Source organism: Eimeria tenella, genomic scaffold (genome assembly GCF_000499545.2).
Source record: "Eimeria tenella Houghton genomic scaffold, Eth_scaff1, whole genome shotgun sequence".
NCBI classification, from domain to species: domain Eukaryota; phylum Apicomplexa; class Conoidasida; order Eucoccidiorida; family Eimeriidae; genus Eimeria; species Eimeria tenella.
In genome coordinates, this window is record NW_013541457.1 from 493,423 (window position 1) to 516,245 (window position 22,823).

The 22,823-nt window shown below is 51.2% G+C and overlaps 6 protein-coding genes across 6 annotated transcripts; 3 read left to right on the top strand and 3 right to left on the bottom strand.

The window, feature by feature from the left end:
- Window positions 1–7,456: 7,456 nt before the first annotated feature.
- Window positions 7,457–10,025, top strand: ETH_00004945 (uncharacterized protein; the record flags this gene model as incomplete). The annotated part of the gene is made up of 5 exons (XM_013372380.1): window positions 7,457–8,876; window positions 8,996–9,279; window positions 9,457–9,516; window positions 9,690–9,788; window positions 9,960–10,025. The coding sequence occupies 5 exons, from the start codon at window positions 7,457–7,459 to the stop codon at window positions 10,023–10,025; spliced, it is 1,929 nt and encodes a 642-aa protein (XP_013227834.1).
- An 875-nt stretch (window positions 10,026–10,900) lies between these two features.
- On the bottom strand, window positions 10,901–11,623 carry ETH_00004950 (mitochondrial import inner membrane translocase subunit tim17, putative; the record flags this gene model as incomplete). Its single annotated transcript, XM_013372381.1, has 2 exons — window positions 10,901–11,101; window positions 11,225–11,623. The coding sequence occupies 2 exons, from the start codon at window positions 11,621–11,623 to the stop codon at window positions 10,901–10,903; spliced, it is 600 nt and encodes a 199-aa protein (XP_013227835.1).
- A 56-nt stretch (window positions 11,624–11,679) lies between these two features.
- Window positions 11,680–12,561, bottom strand: ETH_00004955 (uncharacterized protein; the record flags this gene model as incomplete). The annotated part of the gene is made up of 1 exon (XM_013372382.1): window positions 11,680–12,561. The coding sequence occupies one exon, from the start codon at window positions 12,559–12,561 to the stop codon at window positions 11,680–11,682; it is 882 nt and encodes a 293-aa protein (XP_013227836.1).
- Window positions 12,562–13,055: 494 nt separating this feature from the next.
- On the top strand, window positions 13,056–14,371 carry ETH_00004960 (uncharacterized protein; the record flags this gene model as incomplete). The annotated part of the gene is made up of 4 exons (XM_013372383.1): window positions 13,056–13,613; window positions 13,747–13,847; window positions 14,071–14,116; window positions 14,327–14,371. The coding sequence occupies 4 exons, from the start codon at window positions 13,056–13,058 to the stop codon at window positions 14,369–14,371; spliced, it is 750 nt and encodes a 249-aa protein (XP_013227837.1).
- A 2,001-nt stretch (window positions 14,372–16,372) lies between these two features.
- Window positions 16,373–21,886, top strand: ETH_00004965 (uncharacterized protein; the record flags this gene model as incomplete). Its single annotated transcript, XM_013372384.1, has 4 exons — window positions 16,373–18,281; window positions 18,499–19,457; window positions 19,594–21,266; window positions 21,472–21,886. 4 exons carry the CDS (start codon window positions 16,373–16,375, stop codon window positions 21,884–21,886), a joined length of 4,956 nt encoding a protein of 1,651 aa, XP_013227838.1.
- Window positions 21,887–22,087: 201 nt separating this feature from the next.
- ETH_00004970 (Augmenter of liver regeneration, related) lies at window positions 22,088–22,617 on the bottom strand (the record flags this gene model as incomplete). Its single annotated transcript, XM_013372385.1, has 2 exons — window positions 22,088–22,327; window positions 22,498–22,617. 2 exons carry the CDS (start codon window positions 22,615–22,617, stop codon window positions 22,088–22,090), a joined length of 360 nt encoding a protein of 119 aa, XP_013227839.1.
- Between the last annotated feature and the right edge of the window lie 206 nt (window positions 22,618–22,823).

The following is a 22,823-nucleotide window of genomic DNA, read 5'->3' on the forward strand; positions in this document are numbered from 1 at the left end:
CGAGTATGCGCCGGATCAGAAAGTGAAAAACGTGGCCTCTTCTTCATGGAAACAGGACAGGCCTATTCTCTGGCAAGGCGGAAGTGAGATAGTCATGAGCCTGTAGCATGCCTAGACACTCGCCAGGCCCTGGGATCAGGAGCCACCTATAACCCTACGCGTGCAACGGCAAGTAAAGCAGCTGAGCGATCAAGACAAAGCTCCCATTTGCGCTTCACGAACATCCCCTGGTGTGTTTCACCTCACTGAGGAGAGAAACCTCTGCAGCGGCAGAACACGCCTGCGCTGCTTATTTCGCAGCACGAAGGAGGATCTCACAGCAAGAAACAACCAACGTCGTCGTTCTTCTCCACGGAATCAGTGCAGTCTGTCCTTGGAACGGGCGAGCGATCGTAAAGTCCGCTATTCGCCGCTCGTTCGTTCGCAGCCTTTTCTTCTGGGCCGAGGCCGTGGCAGTGGGGCGATCTAGAGCCCTCTATGAACTCAATTTAGAGTGCCGAGTCAGCAACAGAGCTGCGCCTATGCAGGCGAGTGCGCGCTAAGAGGGCTGCACGCCTCGCGTGCATGCTCCGTTCTTGGTCTACTGCCACCCCTGCCGACACTTGACGACCCCACCGAATGCACATGGCCCACCATCCACAATTTAGCGCTAACCATCTGCTCTTGGAGTTAAGCTCTTTGGCTGTCTGGGCGATTTTCAGGCTTTTGTCCTGCGTTGCGAGACTCCACGCTGGCGACTACAGGCTGCAGTGAAGAAAGTCTCGACTACGCCTCATCAATACAGCTGCACCGCTACACCTTACACAGCTGTTTTGTTTGCTGATCGAAATCGTTTTACTTTTCAAGGCAATTCACAAGGAAGCGAGAACATAAGCGCATTCCTTGCACCGGGACTACAGCGCTGCTTCCCTTAGAGTACGTAGGTGCTGGGTTTAGCAGGCTTTGCAGCAGCTCTCCGCATGTGTTCTACTGCAGAGTAATACACGTAGCATGGTATTTAAGGGCTTCCTTTTAGTTGCAAACAGCCTTTTGCGTAGCTGTGGAGAAGATGCCCAGACTGGTGGATACATTATATACTCTGACGGTCTGCATTCAGGGCCGTTTGTTGCCAGCGCAAAAGGATATTCCTTGTTAGCTTACCCGCAAGCCACAAGCAGCATTTTGTTATACTCTGAAAAAGTGACCACCACTATGGAGGGCTCACAGTGGATTTTCTGGGGGTCTATGCGAAGACATGACCCTCGACTCTAGATGCGTTAAAAGCCTGCGACCTCGCAGAAATCCCATTCCGCGCTGCCGCTACAAAATATTGAGGAGATATCTTGCTAACCCGTTAGGATCTGTTGTGAGCACAGGAGGGGAGTTCTGCCTCGCTGGAACTGGTACTCTCGGAAGTCCATTAAGATTCAAGAAAACCTACACCTACCCTGCCGACGTTTGGCAGCGGTTTTTGCACCTAGGTTGAATCTTGCCAAAGAACAACATTTGAGAACAATTTTGAAACTGAATGTGTAGCGGTACTGCACGCATTGCGTCGCAACAAGTCGGACAATTGCTCCTTTTTGCATTTTAATTCAGCGGCCCCTCAGCCGTCGCTTCGCAGCTGCTGAACTCTTATCATTTCTGTTTTATGAAGGGCATAAATTTTCAATACGGGCACGAGTAGTATCTTGTCTGTTTTCCACAAGGTGAGAATAAAATTAGAGCCATTTGCTTCCCTAAGCACTATGTAGTCTTTGCCGCAGGGCTCTTCCGGCTTTCACCCGTCCGTTTGTTTCTCCTCAATTACAACCTTCTACTATAGACAGAGCGTTGTATTTCACGCGTCCTTGGATCGGACAATCGCGTTTCTGCCACACCGGTAGTCTTTAAGTGCAAACAGTGCTGATTTGGGTTATGCAGTGCATTACATAGTAAGCGACGCCTTCCCAAGCCAACAGCCGTATTCTGTTTTACGCTGCTCTTTAGCGAGAAGCTTCTGTGACAGTCAATGAGTAGTGGCTGATGCTGCTCCCCAAATGCAGTGCTGCGCACCATATTTAAGCGGGAGGCCGGCCTTGTAAAACCATTATATTAAATTTTCTTTAAATCAAAAGAAACCGTTCCAAAAGGGAAAATCCTGTGGGTGGGCAAACCTGGAACGCTGTGCAGCGGAGCCCTGGGTGTGGAGTTTGCAGCAACAGTAGCAAGGGCGACTGTAAGCAAGCCGAGAAGTCAGGCACTTCATAGAGATTTTCCTTGTACTGTGGTTCCATTAAGATCCCTTGGCCGTACTTGAATTTGGTGTTTACGTTCTCTCTCTTTCTCCCTCTCTCTCTCTATATATAGATATACATACGCTACCTATATGTTGTACTTTCAGTCTGCAATAGTGACCTGAGCTGGCATTCATGCACCACAAATAAGAACTGTTTGTGAATTCTCCCACAAATCGCATTCATAGCGCAATGCGCAAAGAAGCACGAGAAGCACCTTGTGACTTTAGGGGAGCAGTAGTCTCGAAATGGACGACTCTTAGAAAGCCTTCGCGGGATATGTGCAGGCGGCACGCACCTGGCAGAAGCTCTGTGAACCGTCAAGCAGAACAATTGGCCTTTAAGCCTGAGGAACCACCGAAGGTGCGTAGATCAGGGAACTACCCAATGCAGATCCAGCGTAGTGGCCTAGCTGCTAACCTGGTGACCATCTTGAAGGCTTGACTGTCGAGATTAAGTGCCTCCCGGGTACGTCGGAGCATGAGGGCTTGGTGAGAAAATCTTCGGCTCACAAACAGCTCCTGAAGCAAGAAGGAAGAATCTCCCTAAGGCCCGTCCTAGGTATTTTAAGGATACTTTTTACCGGCATGAGAGTTGACGAAGGGCGACGACGCAAGAAGTTAGTAAAGTACCTAAAAACGGATGCCACACTCAAGGTGGCCGTTAGTATGAACAACCGAAATCTGATCAGCCCGCAGTTCCAAAGCATGCTCTGTACTGCATTAGAAAGTGAAACCTGACTAATTGAGCGGAAGAAAGATCACAAGAACTATCTTCTTTGATTTGCTACCCTAATGGAGCAAGCTCTCACCAGACGACATCACAATCATGAAGGGAGGATGCAGACGCGAACACTGTTGGTTCAGGCAGAAGCAGCGGGCCTTGTCAGCGAAAGACAGGGTATTCTATGTTGTGTGGGCACGACAGAAACTACTCTGTCTGAAGTCGGTGGGCACATTTTTAAACCTTTTGGCTGTATTAATGCGTCGTATGGCTTTCTTGGACCACTGGCTGTAGAGCTCATGCAATACCGGGAACATCGATTCCGCAAAGCATGCGTGTTGCTAACGCCACGACGCGGAGTATTGACCGAGTGGCTGAATAAGCAATGTAAGACAAACATCAGGTGACTTCCTTATATGATCTGCTGATCAGGTCTTGGAAAAGCAAAAACTTGTGCAATTCGCACACCGTATGAATAACTTGTAATGCGCGTTAGCAAAACGGAAAAGGGGGACAGCTAGTCTCCCGCAGCAGGGCTCAAGACACCTTCAGCGAGCGGCAATGACGTGCTGGTGAGAGAGCCGCCAGTCATGGAGAGAAGGCGGCGCTACTCTTTTGCCCACGTGAACTACTCAAAACTTTGTACGAAAGTAAAGGCGAAAGTCCAAATCAAGCAACTCTTTGGGCAGGTCTGTGCAACTTTGGATCATTTTAGCGCAGCACTGCAGGGATTAGTTGATACCCGCCAACTTGGCTGGAGAGCTGGGGCCGCTACACTGCTGTATGAAGAAAGACACAGAGAGCTGCTGTGTGAAATTCAGGTTCACACCAGAAAATTCCCATGTCTACCTGCCTAGCAGCCCCTTGAGTGGCCAAGCACTGAGAAGATGACAGGTATTCAGCGTTGCCCGGCGCCAACGTGGAACATACTTCGTGCAACGAATGGGTCCAGCTATCAGGACCGCAGACGACCCTAGCCATGAAACTCCATTTACTACTAAAAAAAACGCTGCAAAGCTATCCTCTCTGATGTACCTCCAGTCGAACTGCCGCCAAAGTTCCTCCAAAACCCCAGCTGCTTACTATTGCCCGGAGAGCTTCGGAACACTTCAATTATATATAACATAGCGCCATTCCAGCTCAAGTCTGAAAGCAAGAGATAGGTAGGTAGTTAGCAAACGGGTGGATTGACCCTACTTGCTCTCCTGTCTTCCCCACGAGTATTAGGGTCCAGAATCACTATGACGGTTCTGGTGGAAGAAAGATAAGCGTAATGGTTAGCTTTAAAGCGTTATAGCGCCTCGTTGCCACTGGTAGTTTCTACACTCCCCCTATCCTGAAGATATCCCGGGGGAGGTTTATACTTTTCGAGGCTGCTCAGAAGCACGCTTTTATTGACTCGCATAGTTGAAGAGAAAGGATAATAATATGCTGTCAGCCTGATATTGGGGCTACATAAATACAAAATAATGCTCAATGGCCTTTAGAATGCCTTAGCTGCCTTTTAAGATAGTATTAACCTGGAACTCTTCCGGGGTCTTGGCTTCAACACATACCTGGTTGATGTGCAGCGTTTACTTATACAGTCACGCCAATCTGCAATAAATTGTTATCACCATATCTGTGATTCACCAATTGAACCACAAAATACGCAAGGGCAGGTTTTTCGAACAGGAACTCACCTGCCTTCGTGGTATTAAATGGCGAAGAGGGAGTAAAGCTCGCCGCAGACAAGGTGTACGCAATTGGAAGATTCCCCGAAGTGTTACGCAGGAAGCTTTACGTATGCCAGTCCTTGGCGTGGTCAAGCTATATGCTAGTGAAGTATGATTCTGCGCTTTCGAAGGCTGCCCAATCTCTCGCGAGCGTGACACCGCTGCATGCCAACGAGGGGGCGAACACGCCAGATTTGAGTTCCACAACTGTCATCTTACTTCTCATTTTGCAGCGGCTTACTTGCGAATCTGTAGCCACGGCTCAAAAATGCTGCCCGTTAAGCAACATTCTAACTGGGTGAGGAACTTCGAAAAAAAAGAATTTGCGATACAAGTACAACATTTAAGAGCTGCGCTCACGCACGCCACCTGAGAAGTGGCCGCTGAGGCCCGAAAAAGGCTTCCTTAATCCTTAGAAAGCGTCTCTATTGGTAGGCTACACATGCCTATGCACGTGAAAGCACAGTCCTGCTCTCCCTGTCGTGCTTCTAAATCAACCACTCAAAAGCCTGCAGGGTATCTTTAGCCGTTGGAAATTCCCTTTTGCCGCTGAAGCCATCTCAGTGTACACTTGCTACATGACATGACTCTTACTGCCTCCAGTAATGACTCCAATTCGGTGCTCGCGGATTCTCCGAGCAAAATGTCTCACTTCTTCTCCAGGAAAGCGGACGCCCTCAACAGCTGACGCTGTTGAACTCCGTATGTTGTAGTCCCAAACGTTACCATGGCTTTCCTGAAGTGAACATTTCCGATAGATACTCCTTCTTTCCATCCGACATATGGTGGAAAAACTGCAAGTGATTCAACGTTAAGCGTGCCGTGCCCTCAGCCTACCATCCGCAGAGCGATAAACAAATCGAAGTCGTCAACGATAGGCTGAAGCAGATGCTGCTCACCTACATTCACTATAAAGAGCAGAGGCAGAAACGAATCCTCCCCAATCTTCAGTTGACATTAAGTAACACAGCAGGGGCCAAATTAGCACAAGAATGTTTTATTCACACTTCTTGTGATCACACCTAAATTGTAGAGGCTGCTGTATACCTGCACTTCGCTACAGCAACGCCAGCACTTCAATATAAGTGGTAGTTGACTAGCTCGTCTGTTGGTCCAGCAGCTGTCAGCCTTCTGCTGTATCCTTCTACTTGGAAAGCACTTCATGAGCGTGACTCTTAAAAAGTGCAATCTGAAAGTTACATAGAGCTTCATTTGAGCCCTCAACCGTAAGTACCTTTAACCTTCAATGCTACGCTCGCCCAGCAAAGAAGGCAAGAGTACAGCCTAGATGCCCGCTGAGATCACCACCTCACAGCCATAGGTTTGTTGAAATCTCTAAGGGTTCCTTGAACGTAAACTGTGTAAAGAAGTGATACTGCGTGCTACAATTTGTGGCCCTGGGCCTCATCCAGGCTTACGGGCAGTAATACCGGGTGGCTAAACCACTTTGAAGGAGAAAGTATAACCTTACAAACACAAAGATCTTCCTAAAGGGTGGCAAATTACCACTTTTTATCAGGCTGCCAAATACACAGAGGCCTTCAGAAAGGTTCTGAATGCACGCGGCGGCACTGGAACAACCGCGCCTGCAACACCGTAGACTATCTACTAGGGCCTCTCAGTTCCTCTTGTCTTTGTACACACCTACAAATCAGCGTTTGCAGCCTGGCTGCTATCTTACTTGGTCCTTAATGGTACGCCGCGAGTAAGACGTACAGATGTGCAACAGGGAAGAACACGAACACAGGCACTGCGAGGCGTAAGGCCCCCCCACCTTGAAGGACTCAGCATGTATGCTGGAGGCCAAATTCCTCGTGCAGAAAAGTGGAAAATGTTTGGAAAAAATTCCAATAGCTTCAACAGAATTTTAAAGGCCCATGAGGCAATTATTGTTGTAGCAAGGTTTCCCAGCGGAGCCTGTTAGCAGAGAACAAGTGCTGAGCAGTACAGCTGACGACAGCGTGGGAGAGTTAAGCCCTGTCAGCATGTCTGCAGCGTTACAAATAGGGTTCAGAAAGAAGCAGCATGTAGTTTCATTCTTTTGGTTCAAGCCTTCCGTGACCACGGCTACTTAGGGCTGTTGCGACCAACGGTGAGAGTACAGTGCGCCACTCACGCTAATCATTCAGCTATGCGGCCATTTATTGCAATTTTGTGAATGGCGCTAGTTTCTTTTTCTATATTTTTTTATGAAACATGCAGTAATCAAGCTGGCATTAGCTTTTTTGCCCCGCAATGCGTTCTGAGCTGACCATGACAAGGGCAGGTGACCCTCCTGAACCAGCCACCCCACATATCACGCTGCTACACGAATCTTGGTTATCGTTGCATGAAGCTCCATCATTGTGTATGCTCCCTCAGTTTTTAATGCATCAGCCTCAGGGCTCGTTATGCTGACCCCGTGGGAAGACGGCAGTAGCCTGTAGGTCTGCTTCCCTGTGTGATGGAGCGGAACTGGTGGACCCTTGCAGTGACACTTGAGGCTCGAATGCAGCGGCTGCCGCAGTCATGTTCCCATTTTAAGGGATATAGCCAATCAGAATCTTTGAGACATGTATAACTGTGGGTCATTCTGACCGCAACAACCAACGCGTGCGCCCAGTCTGCATGGTGGACAAGCTGAACTGGACTTTGCCGGGGCATTGGCAAAGAACACACCTTAACTACAAGCTTCCAGCAATCATACAGAAAATCATCTTCAGTTGAGTTTAGACCAGGACTAGAGAGCCTGTGGTGAAGCGGCCAAGGCCCAGGGCGACAACAATGGGAAGCACTCACAGTCATGAACTGGCTACTACATCGCTTGGCCACAACCAAAATAAGCGTAAGCAGTGCACGTCAGTGGCGCTGCATTCTCTGGAGAGGTCTGAAGGGGATCAAGGCTTGCCAGAATGCCATGTTTCAACGGCCCGCCCAGGGAAGCTAAAGCTCAACGGTCTGGCCGCTGGCGACTCCATCACGTGTTGCACGACAACGTGTGGAAGCAGTCTTAGTGGATTCGGTGCCAGCCCAGAAACGCGCTCAACAGGCCTTAGTGGGGGCTCAAGTGCTGTCACCATCACACTGTCTAGCGAGAGTTGTCTGGAGCGCAGCGAAAGCACTCAGGCGGTAAGCAGCATTGCAAGCCAGAGTCCTAGAGCCTTTACGCAAAAGGATTACTTGGATGTTCTGGAAGAAAATGCCAAAAATTTGACAGCTAGAGGGAGCCGATGGAGCCGCAGAACCCCGCGAGTGCAGGGGCTCCTGAAGACTCTGAGAAGAGGGGCAGTGCGCTGTCGTTCTCAGCCACCACCAACCAGGAGCCAGGAAGGTTCCAAAGAGTACATTAATAACGAATTAGGTGCAGATAAAGTACAAGCATCGTCGGCAGCTGCTTTGCATGCCTTCATCCTTAAGGAAGAAGATGAGCATCGGCGTAGGCGACACAGCAACATGCTGGACCTCTTTTCGGCAGCATCTGTAGCCAACATTGAGCATGAAGCCTCACTTAAGGTAAAAGCTTTTGAAGAGGAATCCAGCGGCATAACACTGGATGACACGCAAAATACAGGTGCAGATCGTTCTGCAAGCTGTCACGGTGAAGGCAGGTCAGCAAGCTCGCCCAGCGGGAACGCAGTTCAAGCTGGGGAAACACAGCAAACTCAACTACCTAGAAGAGTTGCTATGCGCAGAGTAGCTGGTCGCCGGGCTCTGGAACTGCCGCAGTGCAACAGTGGCGCTCCCACCAGTTGGATATGTGACGCCCCACCGGACGGGCGATGGGAAATAGAAAGAGGAGTATGGAATCGACAAGGTGTTCACCTTAACCACCTCCGTGTTGCAGATGACCGATTTAAGGCTCTAGCTGCAACGAGACTGTTGTCGCCACCCAGTCACAAAGGACAATCCCAAGGGATTTACAAAACTTCCGGCGTGAGCTTTTCGGAGCCCATTACCCAGCCTCGAGGGGTTCCTATTGCTCCCCTGGCTTGCCGATTGAGGGAAAATCAGCAGTTGCTGTTGCAGTCGGGGTACCAAGTTGTGCCGGTGACAAATAGAGGAGTGGCAGCAGCCACAACGATCGAGCTAGTCAAAAGCAGACATGCAAATGAGGAAAGGCGCAGGCAGCGGCATCGTCATATTGCTTCCCCTGAGCCGAGTCCAAAAGTTCCTAGCTCTGTGGGCTCCCAGAACTCATCAATAGGTCAGCAAAAAGTGGGGCCGACAAAAGCAAGTTACGGGCTAAAAGCATACCATGCGTAGAACTTATCAGGTACACTGCCTTTCGTTACCCGCTGCATTTTCTTTTTGCGTGTCCTGCAGAAGAGCGGAGAAGAAGAGACCACAACAGATCGGACGCGCAGACTTCTACAAGGGAACTGCACGGGAAATATGGAAGAACTTTAATCGAGTCACAGGACCAGCCAGTGCGCTGCAACAGGCAGACCCTACTAGCAAGTGAAACGAAAAAAGACAAGCAACCGCTTGACTCTGGTGAACCTGATGGGCTCAAAACAATCGGAGGAGGCGGGGACGCCCAAGCTTCGAGATGCGCGCTTTCAGTTCCATCTCCCTCGTTTGTCTCTCATGCACAACAGGAAAAGCAGGTCAGCTTCTCTTCGGGGACATGTAAAACGTTTAGTGCTTTTCTAGCTGCGGTAAAGGAAGAAATAGCTGGCGAGCGGCATCCTACAGCTGAACGATAATTCGCTCAGCGCATAGCTCGATGGCGTCTGCTCTGTGGAGACTTCAATAGTACGGCTTTTTTCGCTTCTGTTCAACAGGATGGCACAAGGTTTCTGCAACCATCATATTGCGCAGTATCTATGAAATGCCCCCAAAAGGTTTGTCTCTTGAAATCCGCACCACGGAGCAAATTAGCTTTGGCGAGAGACTGCCCCCTGCGTAGTGAACGTCCCTTCAAGTGTTCCAGTTCTAGCCTACCAGGACAATAGAGACCCACTGGTGCTGACCAGAAACACTGGAAGTAATTTGTGTGCCTGCCTGTTGACTGCAGTGCCACGATTCTGGATGCCCCCCGGCGAATCCTCAGGTGGCCCCATCAGCTTCACGAGCGCAACAACGGAATGCGTTCGTAGCAAACCCTCGCACTCACGTAGGAGCTCCACAGAGGAGGTCCCGCTTATCAGTTAACTAGAACATGACGATCTTCAGTGCTGATAAACCGGGACCGTGTCCTAGTTTGGTGGCGGGGATGTTCCACAGCGATGCTGCATGCTCTAGAAGCTCGAGACCAATTCAAACACAACTTCTAATGCGTGAACAGGCCCAAGAAGGCGCAAGCAGTAGCACTGAAGGTGTCCACTTAACACAGCAACACTACACTGGATAGCAACAAGCTTAGACACATATAGCCCGTGAACATCTCGATCGTCTGAAATGATGCCTTTTTATTTCAGAATGCTCGCAATTACACAGCAGCGAACGCCATGCAGAGACTAATTACTACGCAACCAAAAAGTGACTTCATGGGAGAGGCGAGCCCAGCTGTTCGCACATATTTTGCAGCTGCTGTTCACTCACCACATTAATCTGCTTATACAAAGCTACACAACCAAAGCCATACGCCTGGGACTTTGGAAGGCTGGCTACGCTCTGTGAAGAGTTCACCAGTGACAGTAAAGCATAAGACGGCTTCTGGTTCGCTAATTGGGAAATAGTAAGCAAACAATGATCCAGCGTAACGACGAGCCTCCCGCCAGTAACAGAAATGCATGTTGGACCAAATATCGTACAATGCGTCCGTACACCATGTCTGCGCACCAGATGCTGAAGCGACAGAACACATGGGCGCCAGGTGCGGAATTACAGGGCACTGGCTTCAGCGGCAGTTATCCCAGCTGTGCCGCTATGGGCTGAACGGCTAACGGGTGCGCTCCACAAAGCGTTTCACGCCATTTGGCCTGCACACTGTACTGCACGTAATGCTGCACCTGCAGCATTCGAACTAAAGCACTGAACGGATGCCGCCAACCCGTCTCATTTCAGTGACACGAGCAGGTGCAAGAGCCAATGGCATTTCCGCAGTAATCTAAACCAGCCTCTTGTAACCGTCGCCGTCATGTGGGTCTTGCAGTAGCTCACCGTGTCATCACCAATGCAGTGCGCTACTTCCTGGTTCTCATCTTCTGGACCCTTGTCCTTCTATGAGTACATAAAGCCTTCGGTTCTGCCTACTTTTCGGGTGTGCGGACTAGGGCAGCTGTGTCACCTAAGTGTTGCAGAGTCATGTAGTAGCTCTGTCGCCGGCTGGGATTGCGGAACTGCAGCAGGAGCAGCGGGAAGAAGTCTGGACCACAGCGAAGGGGAGCTTCCAGCTTGTGCCTGCCTCTGCTGCATTTCCTCGTACTCCTTCATCTGCTGAAACTGCTTACGCGGAGTTATTGTGGGGGTTCCACGGAGAAACATCTGAAAAAACCAACCATCACAAAGCACCTAAAAATGAGCACAGAGCACCCTTCTTCCGCTCAACGGGAAGAATAACACTGGTACTGCGAACCTTCGCCGGCTTATGAAGATATGTGAGCTTACTATTTGTACAACTTCGATAATCCCAAGGAGAACGCCACCCACCACAGCATTACGCGCACAACTTTTCCACCCTGACCTCATAGAGAGAACCCCACCAGTAGCAGCCCCTGCCAGTACCGGATTCCAAGAATCCTCCTTGCCACCCCTGGCGTACGCGAGTGTGCAGTCAAACGCGCAAAAAATACCGCCCCAGGTGGCAAAAGCTGAGCCTACTGCTGGGGATTTAAGCGTCCCCGAAAACATCGCGCCGTTGAACTTTTCATACTTTGGCGAATTCCGCCACCCTTTGGCGAAATGCCACAGAAACCCCCCCAAGGCACCCATTCCGAAGGCGCCCCCCATATCATCCAGTATCCGGTCTGGACACGGCTCCCTGTTAAGATCTCGCCTTCCAGCCATCTTCGACGACGCTGCAATCCAGTTGCAAATAAACGCGTGGACGCGTCGAAACAGGCTCACTGCTGGAGCTGGAGGCGGTCACAATTTGCCGTTGAGTTACGTTGAAGTTCACCCCGTCTCCCTAGTTCCTTAAGCAACGCAGAGCGCACGGACGGGCCATTAAACTTCAGTCGGCACACCGGTTTCCCACCCACCAGAATGATCGGCACTTCTCTTCTGAGTCTGCGCGCATCCCCTTCAGAGAGGCCCAGTTGCTCCCGCGCCACCGGGCAATCCAGGCTCAGCTTCTTCACAAACACCTGCTCACCGCCTCCAGCTTCCACAACTCTGTGCTCTGTGCACTCCAAGCTTCCAGAACAACACTGGTGCTGCTTGGATTGGAAGCCCGTCACTCCTTTACGTGCCGTGGCAGTACCAGGAAGCCCGGCCTGCTGGGTTGCAGTAGTCGAATCGACCTCGCATGCGGCAGCGGCGCCGCTGCACTGTAGTCCTTCCTTCTGGATTTGGCACTTGAGCCTCTGTGCTACTTGGCTAGGTCCAAGCAAGGGCTGATTGACGGATGATTGTCTGGAATGATTGCCGTTGAAGGCAAATGGCTGGCTCAGGGCTGCTATGATCCTACGGACGGAAAGCACTGCCTTAGAGCACAAAGTACAGTGATCAGTTCCAACAATCACAACACAGATTGGTGAGCCCTCCGTTACTGCAGAGTTTAAATGCTGAGCTCCCGGCCAGCGCTCATCGACATTCGACTTGGAGATACCTCTGCAACCGTCTGCCTGTCCAGAGAGACCCCTCAATGCGACGCGCCACGCGTTGATGGAGAGAAGTACTTTGTGTGTTCTTATGCTTGATGTTAGCGAAGAACCAGCCAAGAAAGCGAACGAGCATGAGCGCCACCCCACGGGCAGCCTGCGGGGCCCCAAGCATGCGATCATTGGCTTGAAGAAGTCTTTAGCTCTTCGTGCCATTCATCCCGGAGCGTTTGCATAAAATAAATTTACAAAGAGGTTTTGAATACGCTTCTGAATTTCAGGTAGTCACAAGACGAAAATATACCATTTTGGGGCTCCTCGTTTCTACCATTTCCAGCCCCGTGGACAGGGTGCACTTGTCTTTGCTAGTCGCTGCAAAATAACTCTATTGAGTAAACCTGAAGACAAATTTGAACTTTTTCTTACAAGCTTTCCTTAGATCGTGACTTCCGTCATTCCTTGCAAGTGCGCGTCGATTTTCTGTAATTCGGGCAATGGCTTGCTGAGACGGATGGACCTGCCGAGGCAGGGTAACCGGACTATCAGCTCTGGACGACCGCTTCGGAGCTGTAGGCCTTCTGGTCACTTGAAATATCGCTTGTGGCAATTTTGACGTGGCAACGGGTTGGGTAACTTGCCCTGGTCGGGCTGGCGGGCAAAGTGGTCTCCTAAGGAGCATGGGTTTCTTCTTTCGGGACCGCCAGGAGGACTTGGCGGATCCCGATCTAAGGGCGTCTCGCTACTTCCTATTCAAGAATAAACAGACGCCGGAAAATAAGCTCAAAAATGCGGAAAAGAAATATGGCTACACTCTTGCTGAACTTCATGCCTACAGGCATATCATGATGCCACCTCGAATGCCTCAGCGCATGGAACAGGAACGGACAGATATGGCGAATACGTACGGTCAGATTGAAAAGCTCGTGGGCGTTGAGGTTTACCAACAACAGACGGAGAACCACTTCGCCACAGAGGCTCCTACTTCCAGCAGCTGGTCGAACGCTTCCGAAGGAGTTTCCCTTTCTGAGACAGCTTCAGCAAGATCCCTCAATGCGGATTTATGTTCTGCGGAGAAGAGTGGGGGGACAAACGGGACAGATGAAGTGGATGAGAGATGTGTGAAGTGTCTCGGCTACTACTTGGCTTTGGACAGATGCGTCCGAGCTGTGTCGAAACAAGACGAGAAAAATAGGGTGTACAAGCACACGCGTCTTCATGCTTGCAAGCCCCATTGGGTATTTCAACACACAGGGCTAGGGATAAGCTGGAATTGCATGTAGGGTGTTTCGATGCGTGCGCCTTAATTCGCTGGAGAGGATACTTGGCGAATGATCCTGCATCCCTGACTGCTGCATCACGCTGTTTCAGGTGTGGTTTAATCGATGCACTGCTTATCGGGACCAGCAGCTCCTCAAGGAAATATACTCGTGGGAGACAGAGCACGTCAAGTCACTTCGTCCTGAGGAGAGGTGGGGATAGAAGCCCCGTGGAGGGCCCATCCTCCACAGACATTCCGTACGGACTGCAGTTGTGTACCAGCTCATTAGTTGAAGAAGAAAGTGAAGCGAGAACTACACGAGTGCCTGCGTACTCTCGCCAGACCTCTTGAGTATGTGAATGGCCCAGTGTTCGTTTAATTTGTAGGTGGCCGTTCCGTTTGTGGGCATGCTTGCTCGTTTGCTGATTTATTAGGAAGGATTACCTGGATCGACTGCAAGGCACGAAGAGGTACCTCGAAGTAAGATGGTGCGGGCTATGCGGGAGACAGCGGCAGCACCCTCACACAGCAGCATTTATAGGATTGATAGGGTTACATGTTATACCCTTAATGGACTTGCCGTGCTATCAGCCGAGAGCTCTTAACAGTGAATAATGGGAAGTGGATGGGTAAGGCAGCGGCCAGTGACTCTCCTGCTGGCCGTTGTGTTGTTGCTCGTTACTTTGTCAGTATGCTGCGGCTCGTTCTCGCGACGACATCGAAGTTATCAAGTAAGCTGTCTTTCTGCTCGCCTGTATGCAGTTGTGAGCAGTGCAGCGTGCTACAACTGTGGCTAATAAAGTAGTTAGATCGGATCATACGGGTACTTACACTGTGGCAGCCTGCATTGGGGCCCATGACTGCCTCTCGCTGTAGAGAGCTCAGCGCACGTGCGTTGTAGCACCTGCTCTCTGCGTGTGTAAGGCTGCAGAGAGAAGCGAGCCATGTCACAGCACGGCTTGATAAGCTTAGAGGGAACGTAGAAGCCTGCTGACACGTGCTTCTCGAGAGGCCACCGCCTTCTCTCTCTCTCTAGGCGGCTGAAAAGCCACGTATTACGTTAAGACGGGCACCAATGCCTGTTTTGCGGCTGTCATAAAATTGCAGCACATCCGCGTGTGGACTCAGGGGACGCTGAGTTCCGCCTTATTTCGCTGAAATCTGCGATTTTAGTCCTTTTGTGATTAAGTCGCTCTGCAGGCAGTAGTCTAGCGAGTGCAGCGGCACACTAGGATTGTAAGCAGTGGCACTACACCAGTATGGGTTTAAGGGATGAGCCTCAGTGTCAAGCAATCGCGAAACAACATGCTAGACGTGGGAATTGACAAATCGTCACTGTTGAGACCGACCCACGCGCTACTGCATTATGCCGTCTAGGCATTCTCTGCAGGTGCTACTTCAGAAACAAGGAATGTAGAATTGAATTGCCATTGCGTCCATGCTGGATGCAACACTGCAATGGCAGGACACGGAAGCGATGAGAGCCAAGGACGGCCACGGGACTTGAACACATCACAGGAAAGAAAGCCAGATGAGAGGAGTCCGCAGCTGTACAGGCGCCAGAGCAGCATGGCTATTCGTGGTTTGTCGCTGAAGTGGTGGCATGCCCATGTAGGTAAAAGCGTTAAGTCTTTGTGTTCCATTTAACGTGAGATGCTCATCCATTAAGAGCACCAGATGAGCGTTTCACCTTTTGGACGCAGAGCTCGCCTGCACAAGAAATTTTCTGACCCTCTTCACCCGTTTGAACTTTGTACGAGGTACACAGTTGGCGAAGAAACATGATCTGGTACGAATTGCTGGTCTTAAGTAGATCCATCGTCAATTATATAATGAAATCCATGATAGTCGGAGTCCATATAGAGTTGCGAGCTGGATATCCTCCTTGGTAGTGTGTGTCGAAGAGCGCGCAAGCAATGCTCTAATAGAACTTCGCCCGCTACAGGCCTGATGAAGGGTATGTAACTGCATTTCACCTGAGCAGCTTGGCTACACAAGCAAGCTGCTCAAATGGTGTTCAGGGCTGTGCAGGTGGTTCAAGTGAGGGGCCCCCCACCAGTCCCGGTAGAAGTGTGCCAGCAGCTGCAAGAACAAACTCCAATTTAACATGTAACATATAAAGTTATATTTTTTGTGCGATGCGGCGACGCCAGCTGCCGGTTATGGCTACCTTTGACCAGGCGAGCGGCGCCTCCTCCTGTATAAGTACTCCTTCGCTGGCCCTCATCGGTTGCATAGAAACGCGTACTTTGTGTACCTGCTAGCAACTCTGTTGTCAATTTATTCTAAATGTTTGATTGAACCATGAGTTCGGCTCCATCAATGACGAGAAAGAAACTCGTTCATCTGTGCCGCCGACTCAAGAGATTGTACCTGCGGCTAGGCATGTAAGCGACCAAGTCTCTTTAAACTGGCGGCCATCATTCGTATTTTTATTTTACTGCACATCCTGTTGCGGCTTCTAGTGAGTATCACTGGACTTGGGAGTAACTCGCGCTCTCCACGTAAGAATGGTGAGTTTTTGAGTATCTGAGGAAAACCGCATCCAAGTGACTCCAGCCTTTGAACAACTGAATCTGAAAGTTCCCCTCCCATTCTGTGCCGCAGCCTCTTTTGAGGAGCTCCTCGGGGTCTGCAACTGCCCTGGGAGTAGATCCAGGAGTGCAGACACTTTCTGAACTGCCGAGACGCCTCTGGTGAATGTGATGGTGTAAATATGGCACCAGATGATACACAATGGATCGACGGAAACATTCTGAGGCGTCCAACCCTCTGTGTGGAACCCAGAAGCCGCAGTTACCTTCAGTTTCGGGGCCAGCCTCAGGGCAGGCAGCTCGCTGGCTGCTTGGGAGGATAAAGGACGGCTCCCAAAGGGCTTTACTGCTCCAGCAGACGCCCTGTATAGCACAGAGTTTGGTAGGTGCCCCCATTCCGCAATTAGAAAGACCCGGGGGAGACACGTTCCCTTTTGGGAGGGCGGCGCCGGCCTCCTGTGGAGACCGGGGCAAAGGAAACGCGTCGCAGTGGAGCCGTGTACAACAATCACTGTCAAGACCTCCATCCACGCAAGGGGAAGATCTACACTCGGAGCCACACAGTGCACGCATCTTCTTGAGGCCTTCCGAAGCTCCTCCACGATTTGTCTCGTCGAGTTACACACAAGCAGCAGCCAGCTATCCCCAAGACAGATTACGGGACCCCACAGAGGCCAGTCAGCCGGCCACTACAGCCGTACAGGCACAGGCTCCATCAGATGCTGTGAAGGTGCCTTACGGATCTCAAGGGGGGATGACGCTAAAGGAGACTCGGGGATTTCGTCAGGGAGGCGTCAACGGGCCATGCCAGGGTGTCGCCTTGAATCCGCCTCAGGCTGCTGCCAGTCTGTCGAGCCCTTCATCAGGTTATCAGGGACTCGGAGCCATTAAAAGTCACCTAAAAAAGCCGTGGGAATCAACCAGTTCCGTTTCAAAACAAAAAGAAACAGAGAAACTGGCGAGGCTGGTTGTCCGCACAGCTCTGCCCTCCCACTGGCAGCAGCATCAGCAGCTGCACGGAGAGCAGCGCAAGCATCAGCAAGAGCCGCAGCCCCAACAGAGAGATCACGAACAGCAGCAGCATCAACAGCACCTGCACGAGCAACAGAAAGCATGTGAGCTGGAGTGCCCGTACCGCATTCAGCAACAAGCTATGCCCTACCAACAGCAGCAGCGCCAGCGGCAACACCAACAGCACGAGGAAGAGCAACCAATCGAGCGCCAAGGGGATAACTTGGATCAGCATCAACGAGGGCGTCAACATCACGGAAACCAAGTGCGCTGCGGGCAATCGCAGCAGCAGCACCACCAGCAGCAGCACCAACAACGGCTGCACCAGCAGCGCCAGCAGCACCAACAGCAACTGGCCACACAACAGCACCAACAACAGCAGCATCAGCAACGTGAGCAGCAACAAAAACAGCAGGAACGTCAACAAGGGGAGCGGCAGCATCTCGTGCAGTGCCACTATGCGCTCAGTCAAGGATTTTATGTGGGCTCCAGGCAAAGCGCTGATGCCGAGCAATCGGCAGCAGCTTCGGCATTTACAGCTCTTACCAGAAGCTCAGATTTCAGTCACCCTCCACATGCTGCCTTGAGCAGCAGCAAGTTGTACGGGGGTTCCTCATGTCTAGAAGTCTACCCTCAAATAGTTCCTGTTGTGGAGCCTCCCGCAAGGGCTACAGAACGGGCGAGCCTTCCTCAAGAACAGATGCTACAGGAGCAACAACCCACCACTGGAAACAGTGAATTGTCGACTGATCTGCATGCAATGACTTGGCAGCCATATTCATCAAATCGTGAGTGCCCCTTGAAGCAGAGTGAGGTCTTTGCAGGGGGACCAACTGCGACTTCAACTGCCAACGATGCTATTAAGCCCAGGATAACATGGCTGCAGCAACAGCCCAAGGAGGACAATGCAGGGCAATCTCCCGCGGCCCCTGAGGTGTCCACTGCTGCAGCGATTCGACGTAGCCCCACTTCATATGGCAGCGGACCTCAACTCATTCCGCACCATGGTGCCTTGTTTGGGACACTATCCCCAGAACAAAGGGCTGTCGTCACTGCACCCCCACAAAGCAGTGTTTGTGTGCTGGCGGGGCCAGGAGCAGGTACGCTCTCTCCATTCGTACGAGTGATTGCCATTCTTAGCGCAGCAGAGTTAGCATTGTGTGGGAGCCTGGCTCTTTCACATTCTCGTACTCTTTTTAGAGCGGCATGCGTGGCTGCATGTACAGTGCATACTGGGATAGCTGCAGACGAGGCTGGTGTTTTTTGCGTAAAATTTTTTCGCCTGTGTGGGAGATGGGGAAATGGATGTGCTGACAGGCAAGACCACTACCATAACTGCCCGCATTGTCCGCCTGCTACTTGAAGGATACCGGCCTCTAGCAGCACTAACATTTACCAAAAAAAGCGCAACAGAACTCGAACGGCGGATACGTGGAGGACTGGAAGGGGTGCTCAGGGACAGGAGCTCTTCAGCCTGCTCGTCTTTTCCGTCTGTTGGTGATATAGGCGAGACGGACTTGTTCGTTGGAACGTTTCATTCGTTTTTCATGAAGCTCCTAAAGAGCCATGGAGCTCAAGTAGGGGTCCCATGCACCTTCAGGGTGATGGGGCAGTTCCAGCAGCTTGCACTGCTCCGCAGCCTTATTGAGCGAGAAAAAAGGGCAGAGGCGCAGCGCCGAGGGATCCCCGGTGTGAAGGCAATTAGTACAACTCTGCGCAGCAATCCTGGAGACCCTCATGTCTCCAGTGACGAGAATGAATGCTATTCGGATGACGAAAGAGACGTACAAGAATCAAGTCTCCAAACGACAGACATCGGGGGCTTCAACTCCACTGGTAAAGAGGCAGATGAACTGCGAAAACGCATCCGCTGCATGAAGTTCATCCCCGAACTGCTGGAACGAGAACGCGCTGCAGGCTCCGTGCTGTATCGTCTGTTTTGTGAGTATGCGAAACACTTGAGGGAGCAACAGCCACCTCTGCTGGATTTTGCCGATTTAACTGTTAAGACTCTTAAGCTGTTGGAGCGGCAGGACACACGAGCTGAAATGGGAGCTCTTTGGCCCTACTTGGTTGTCGATGAATTCCAAGACACAAACAGCAACCAGTTCAAGTTCATTTGTCTAATGGCTCTGCAGCGGCCCCCGAACACAGGCACTCACCCTGCAGCTCTTGGGGCCCAGCGTCTCTTCCCCACCAGGCGGCAGCCAGGAGGCGTGACAGTTGTGGGAGATGATGATCAGTCTATCTATAAGTGGAGGGGCACGCACACTGGTGTAGGTTGGGCCCATAGCCATGCTGTCGCGCCTGCGCAACGCGTCTACTCTAGCGAGTTAGTTGACCCGAACCCCAGACAACGCGCAACGCTTTGGAGCCACTCCGTCCACTTTTTTTGTGTATGTGTTCGCGCAGATATTTCATGAGTTCAGGCGCAATTTTCCAGACTACAAGGAATTTTTTCTTGCTTGTAACTACCGTTCTGTACCTTCTGTGGTGCGTCATAGTCTGTCTCTAGTCAGTTTTAATTGGCCATTTCGCATTCGGAAGGCACTGTACTCTGTTTACGAGTCGAGAAAGATGGATCCCAGAAGAAACCTTTGTGCTGAAACCACCGATGATGCTGCAGCTCCTTGTGACGACACTAATTGGGCCTCTACGTCCACTAAGAGTACAAGAAATTTGGAAGGCCAGGTGCACGGCGCTTTCCTCCCGTCTCAAAGCCTGGAGGCACAGTACATCTTACGTTATATTCTGTGTTTGAAACAGCACCACAGCCTACGCTGGGACGACTTCGCTATCCTGTGTCGTACGAACAGCGCCTTAATTGACATCCAGAACCTACTAACAAGCCCCCGGATACAGCGTGCAGCTTGTGCGGCTTCTGCCGTCTTCTCCACAAATGAAGCGCGTGGGGCTGTGGAAGACAGCAAACGTTACGCAGGGATTGGGGACCCGAACAAGCCTGCAGACCCAGCTGTGATGTTTCCTGCTGCAAATCTAGCTGAGTTGGAACTGCCTGCTGGTGGTCTTCCTATTTCTAGCACAAGCTCGAAGAGAGCCGGAGGGGCGGAAATCTTCCTTCGCCCGGATGCAATAGATCTTCTTTGCTACCTTCGCTTGGCAGTAGACCCTCACCATGATCCCTCTTTTATTAGGGTGTTGAATAAGCCACCTCGCCGCATTGGGGCGAAGACTTTGCTGGCTCTGAAACGCATTCAAAACTCCCTGAATGGCTCAATAGCAGGGACAGCAGATATCGCGCGCGCCTTCGTGGAAATGCCTTGGCAAGGTTTGCCCTGGAGAGCACAAAGCGGATTGCAGGACTCCCCCGTGACTGCCTCTCTCTTTGATGCCATGTGTGGTGTTCTGCGAGCCGCTGGGATGGAAGATGAACTGCCTGAAGTCCACCTCACGAACCAAGACGCGGCAGAAGTGGAAGCTGCACGTCTGCGCTCGAACCAGCTAGAGTCTCTCGCGTCATTCGTAAAATCTATTCAAAAGCTCCGTTCAATATCTAAAAGCGCTGATTCCGTGAAGACAATGCTCGAATACACACTTGGGCCGCTAGGGATGGGCGCTTTTTTTGCTCATAAACGGCTTGTGCACCGTTCGCGGAATGCTGCGCAGGCAGCAGGTGAAGGCACCACCGAAGTCCCGGTACAGTCGGACAAGGAAACCCTTCATCCATCGCTTCCCGAAGTTTCTCAAACGAAAAGCCCCACGACAGACTTTGCACGGGCAAAGACGCGTCGAAACAAGAGGAAGGCAGCCTCTGCTCCTGAAATAGAGAGAACTGAAGATTCCATGGGAAAATCTACTGGGGTAGAAGCATCCTTACGAGATCTCTCAAAGCTATACGGATCGGAAACATTTGCAGATGTACTTGGCTTACTGCGAGCAGTCGAGGCGTATGCTCCCAACTGGCAGCAGGTAACAGTCGCAGATTGCATTAAAAGGCTGCTCCGAGATGCGGACTCTGGGCGGTTTGTTCAGCAAAAGGTTACAAATGCAGTAACACTGTCTACAATCCACCAGGCCAAAGGACTGGAGTGGAAGGTCGTCATTGTTGCAAGAGCTAACGACGGGTAAGCTCACTTTAGTACTCTTTCTAACTCAGTGCATTGGACGCCGCTACACAGCCAGCCACAGTTTTCGGAAAGCAAAAGAAGAACTGCATTCACCTTCGTCGGCTGCCGAATGCGTAGCGTTTATCTATTGTAGTAAAGGCGTGCTTTAATGTATAGATGCGCCGTTACATACGAAGATCCCTGCCCTCTTCATGCGATGCAGGACTTTGCCAATGGGCCTTGGTGGCAGCCAGCCGCTAGCGGACTATGTTGCACGTTTGCTCTCGAGCTTCGCTGCGGAGCAACCGAAGCCTGAGGCTCTGCAGCACGCAGAAGCAACGGTTATTAGACAAGCATCGGGAAACGAACAGCATTTCCATCTCATGGAGGAACGCAGGGTTTGCTACGTTGCCCTTACTCGAGCCAGACAATTTTTACTCCTTACAGCTCCCCTTGCAGACAAAACCAACCACCCCTTGAATCCTTCGCGTTTTTTCAAAGAGGCTGGCCTTGTATCAGCGTGGCAGGCGCCTATGCCTCTTGCTGGTGCTAGAGCAAAATCTGACAAAAGCAGCTCGAGCCAGAAAAATGCCATGGAGAGCGGTGAAGGCAGAAATATGCTCGACAGCTTCACATAACGAGCCGACGTACAGGGCAAGAAAAGCTGAACGCGGCTCCATTTTCGTTCGCGTGTCCAGGCGCCTCACTTGACAAACTCAAACAACCTCGCCACATGCTTCCTGTACTCATTTGTATCAGGCAGCGGACGCATGCTCCTGATTAGCCATTGCGAGTACGCTCTGCGTGCAATACTGTATATCTGCCTGTGAGGCTGATGACTACCCCCTAGACTGCTGTTCAAACAGTCGGCGGTCAGTGCAATCATAAATTGGCAGCGAGAGATCTTCATTGACCGCGTTATGGACACGGCACGCCCATAACACTAAATCCTTCTGGGATGCAATTGACGGAGGATTAAACTGAATAATTGGGATGAAGGCGTTTCTGCATATATGGCAGGGGTAGAAGAGCGTGAAGCCCAGTAGCCAGCTCAGCATCGTTCTTTGGACCAGTTTGCTCTGCGCAATAAAAACAGGGCAGAGATACAAGCCAGTTCCCAATGTAACAAGGCAAAAATGGTCCAGATGCTGCCGGTGAGGCGGCGAGCGGCCAGTGCCAGCTCATACGGTTTATCACAAGCATATCGGTGCCGGCATCTGTTTGTTGGATCCTGTTCAGGAATACTCACAGGTTTATCTGGGAATTGGGCTGCCGCTGCATGCAGCACTTTCCATGAAGCCCGGCCCATCTGCTCCCTACTCGGCGGCAGTATCAGACGATGTTCTGGCCGCTTGCCTTGACTCGGCATTTCAGCGCAAGGACAGCCGGCTGGCTTCCTCCGCTCCATTTGCAGTGCAAATGCAAGAGTACTGAATATCCCGAAACGAGTAAATCGGCTTCATTTAGAGTGCTCAAGTCCGTGGTTTGTGAGTGAAACTTGAAGGCTGTACTGACCGCATCGATGCTGTGGCGCAAATTGCCGCCGAATCTGCATCTTGTGGGCAATTTCATCAA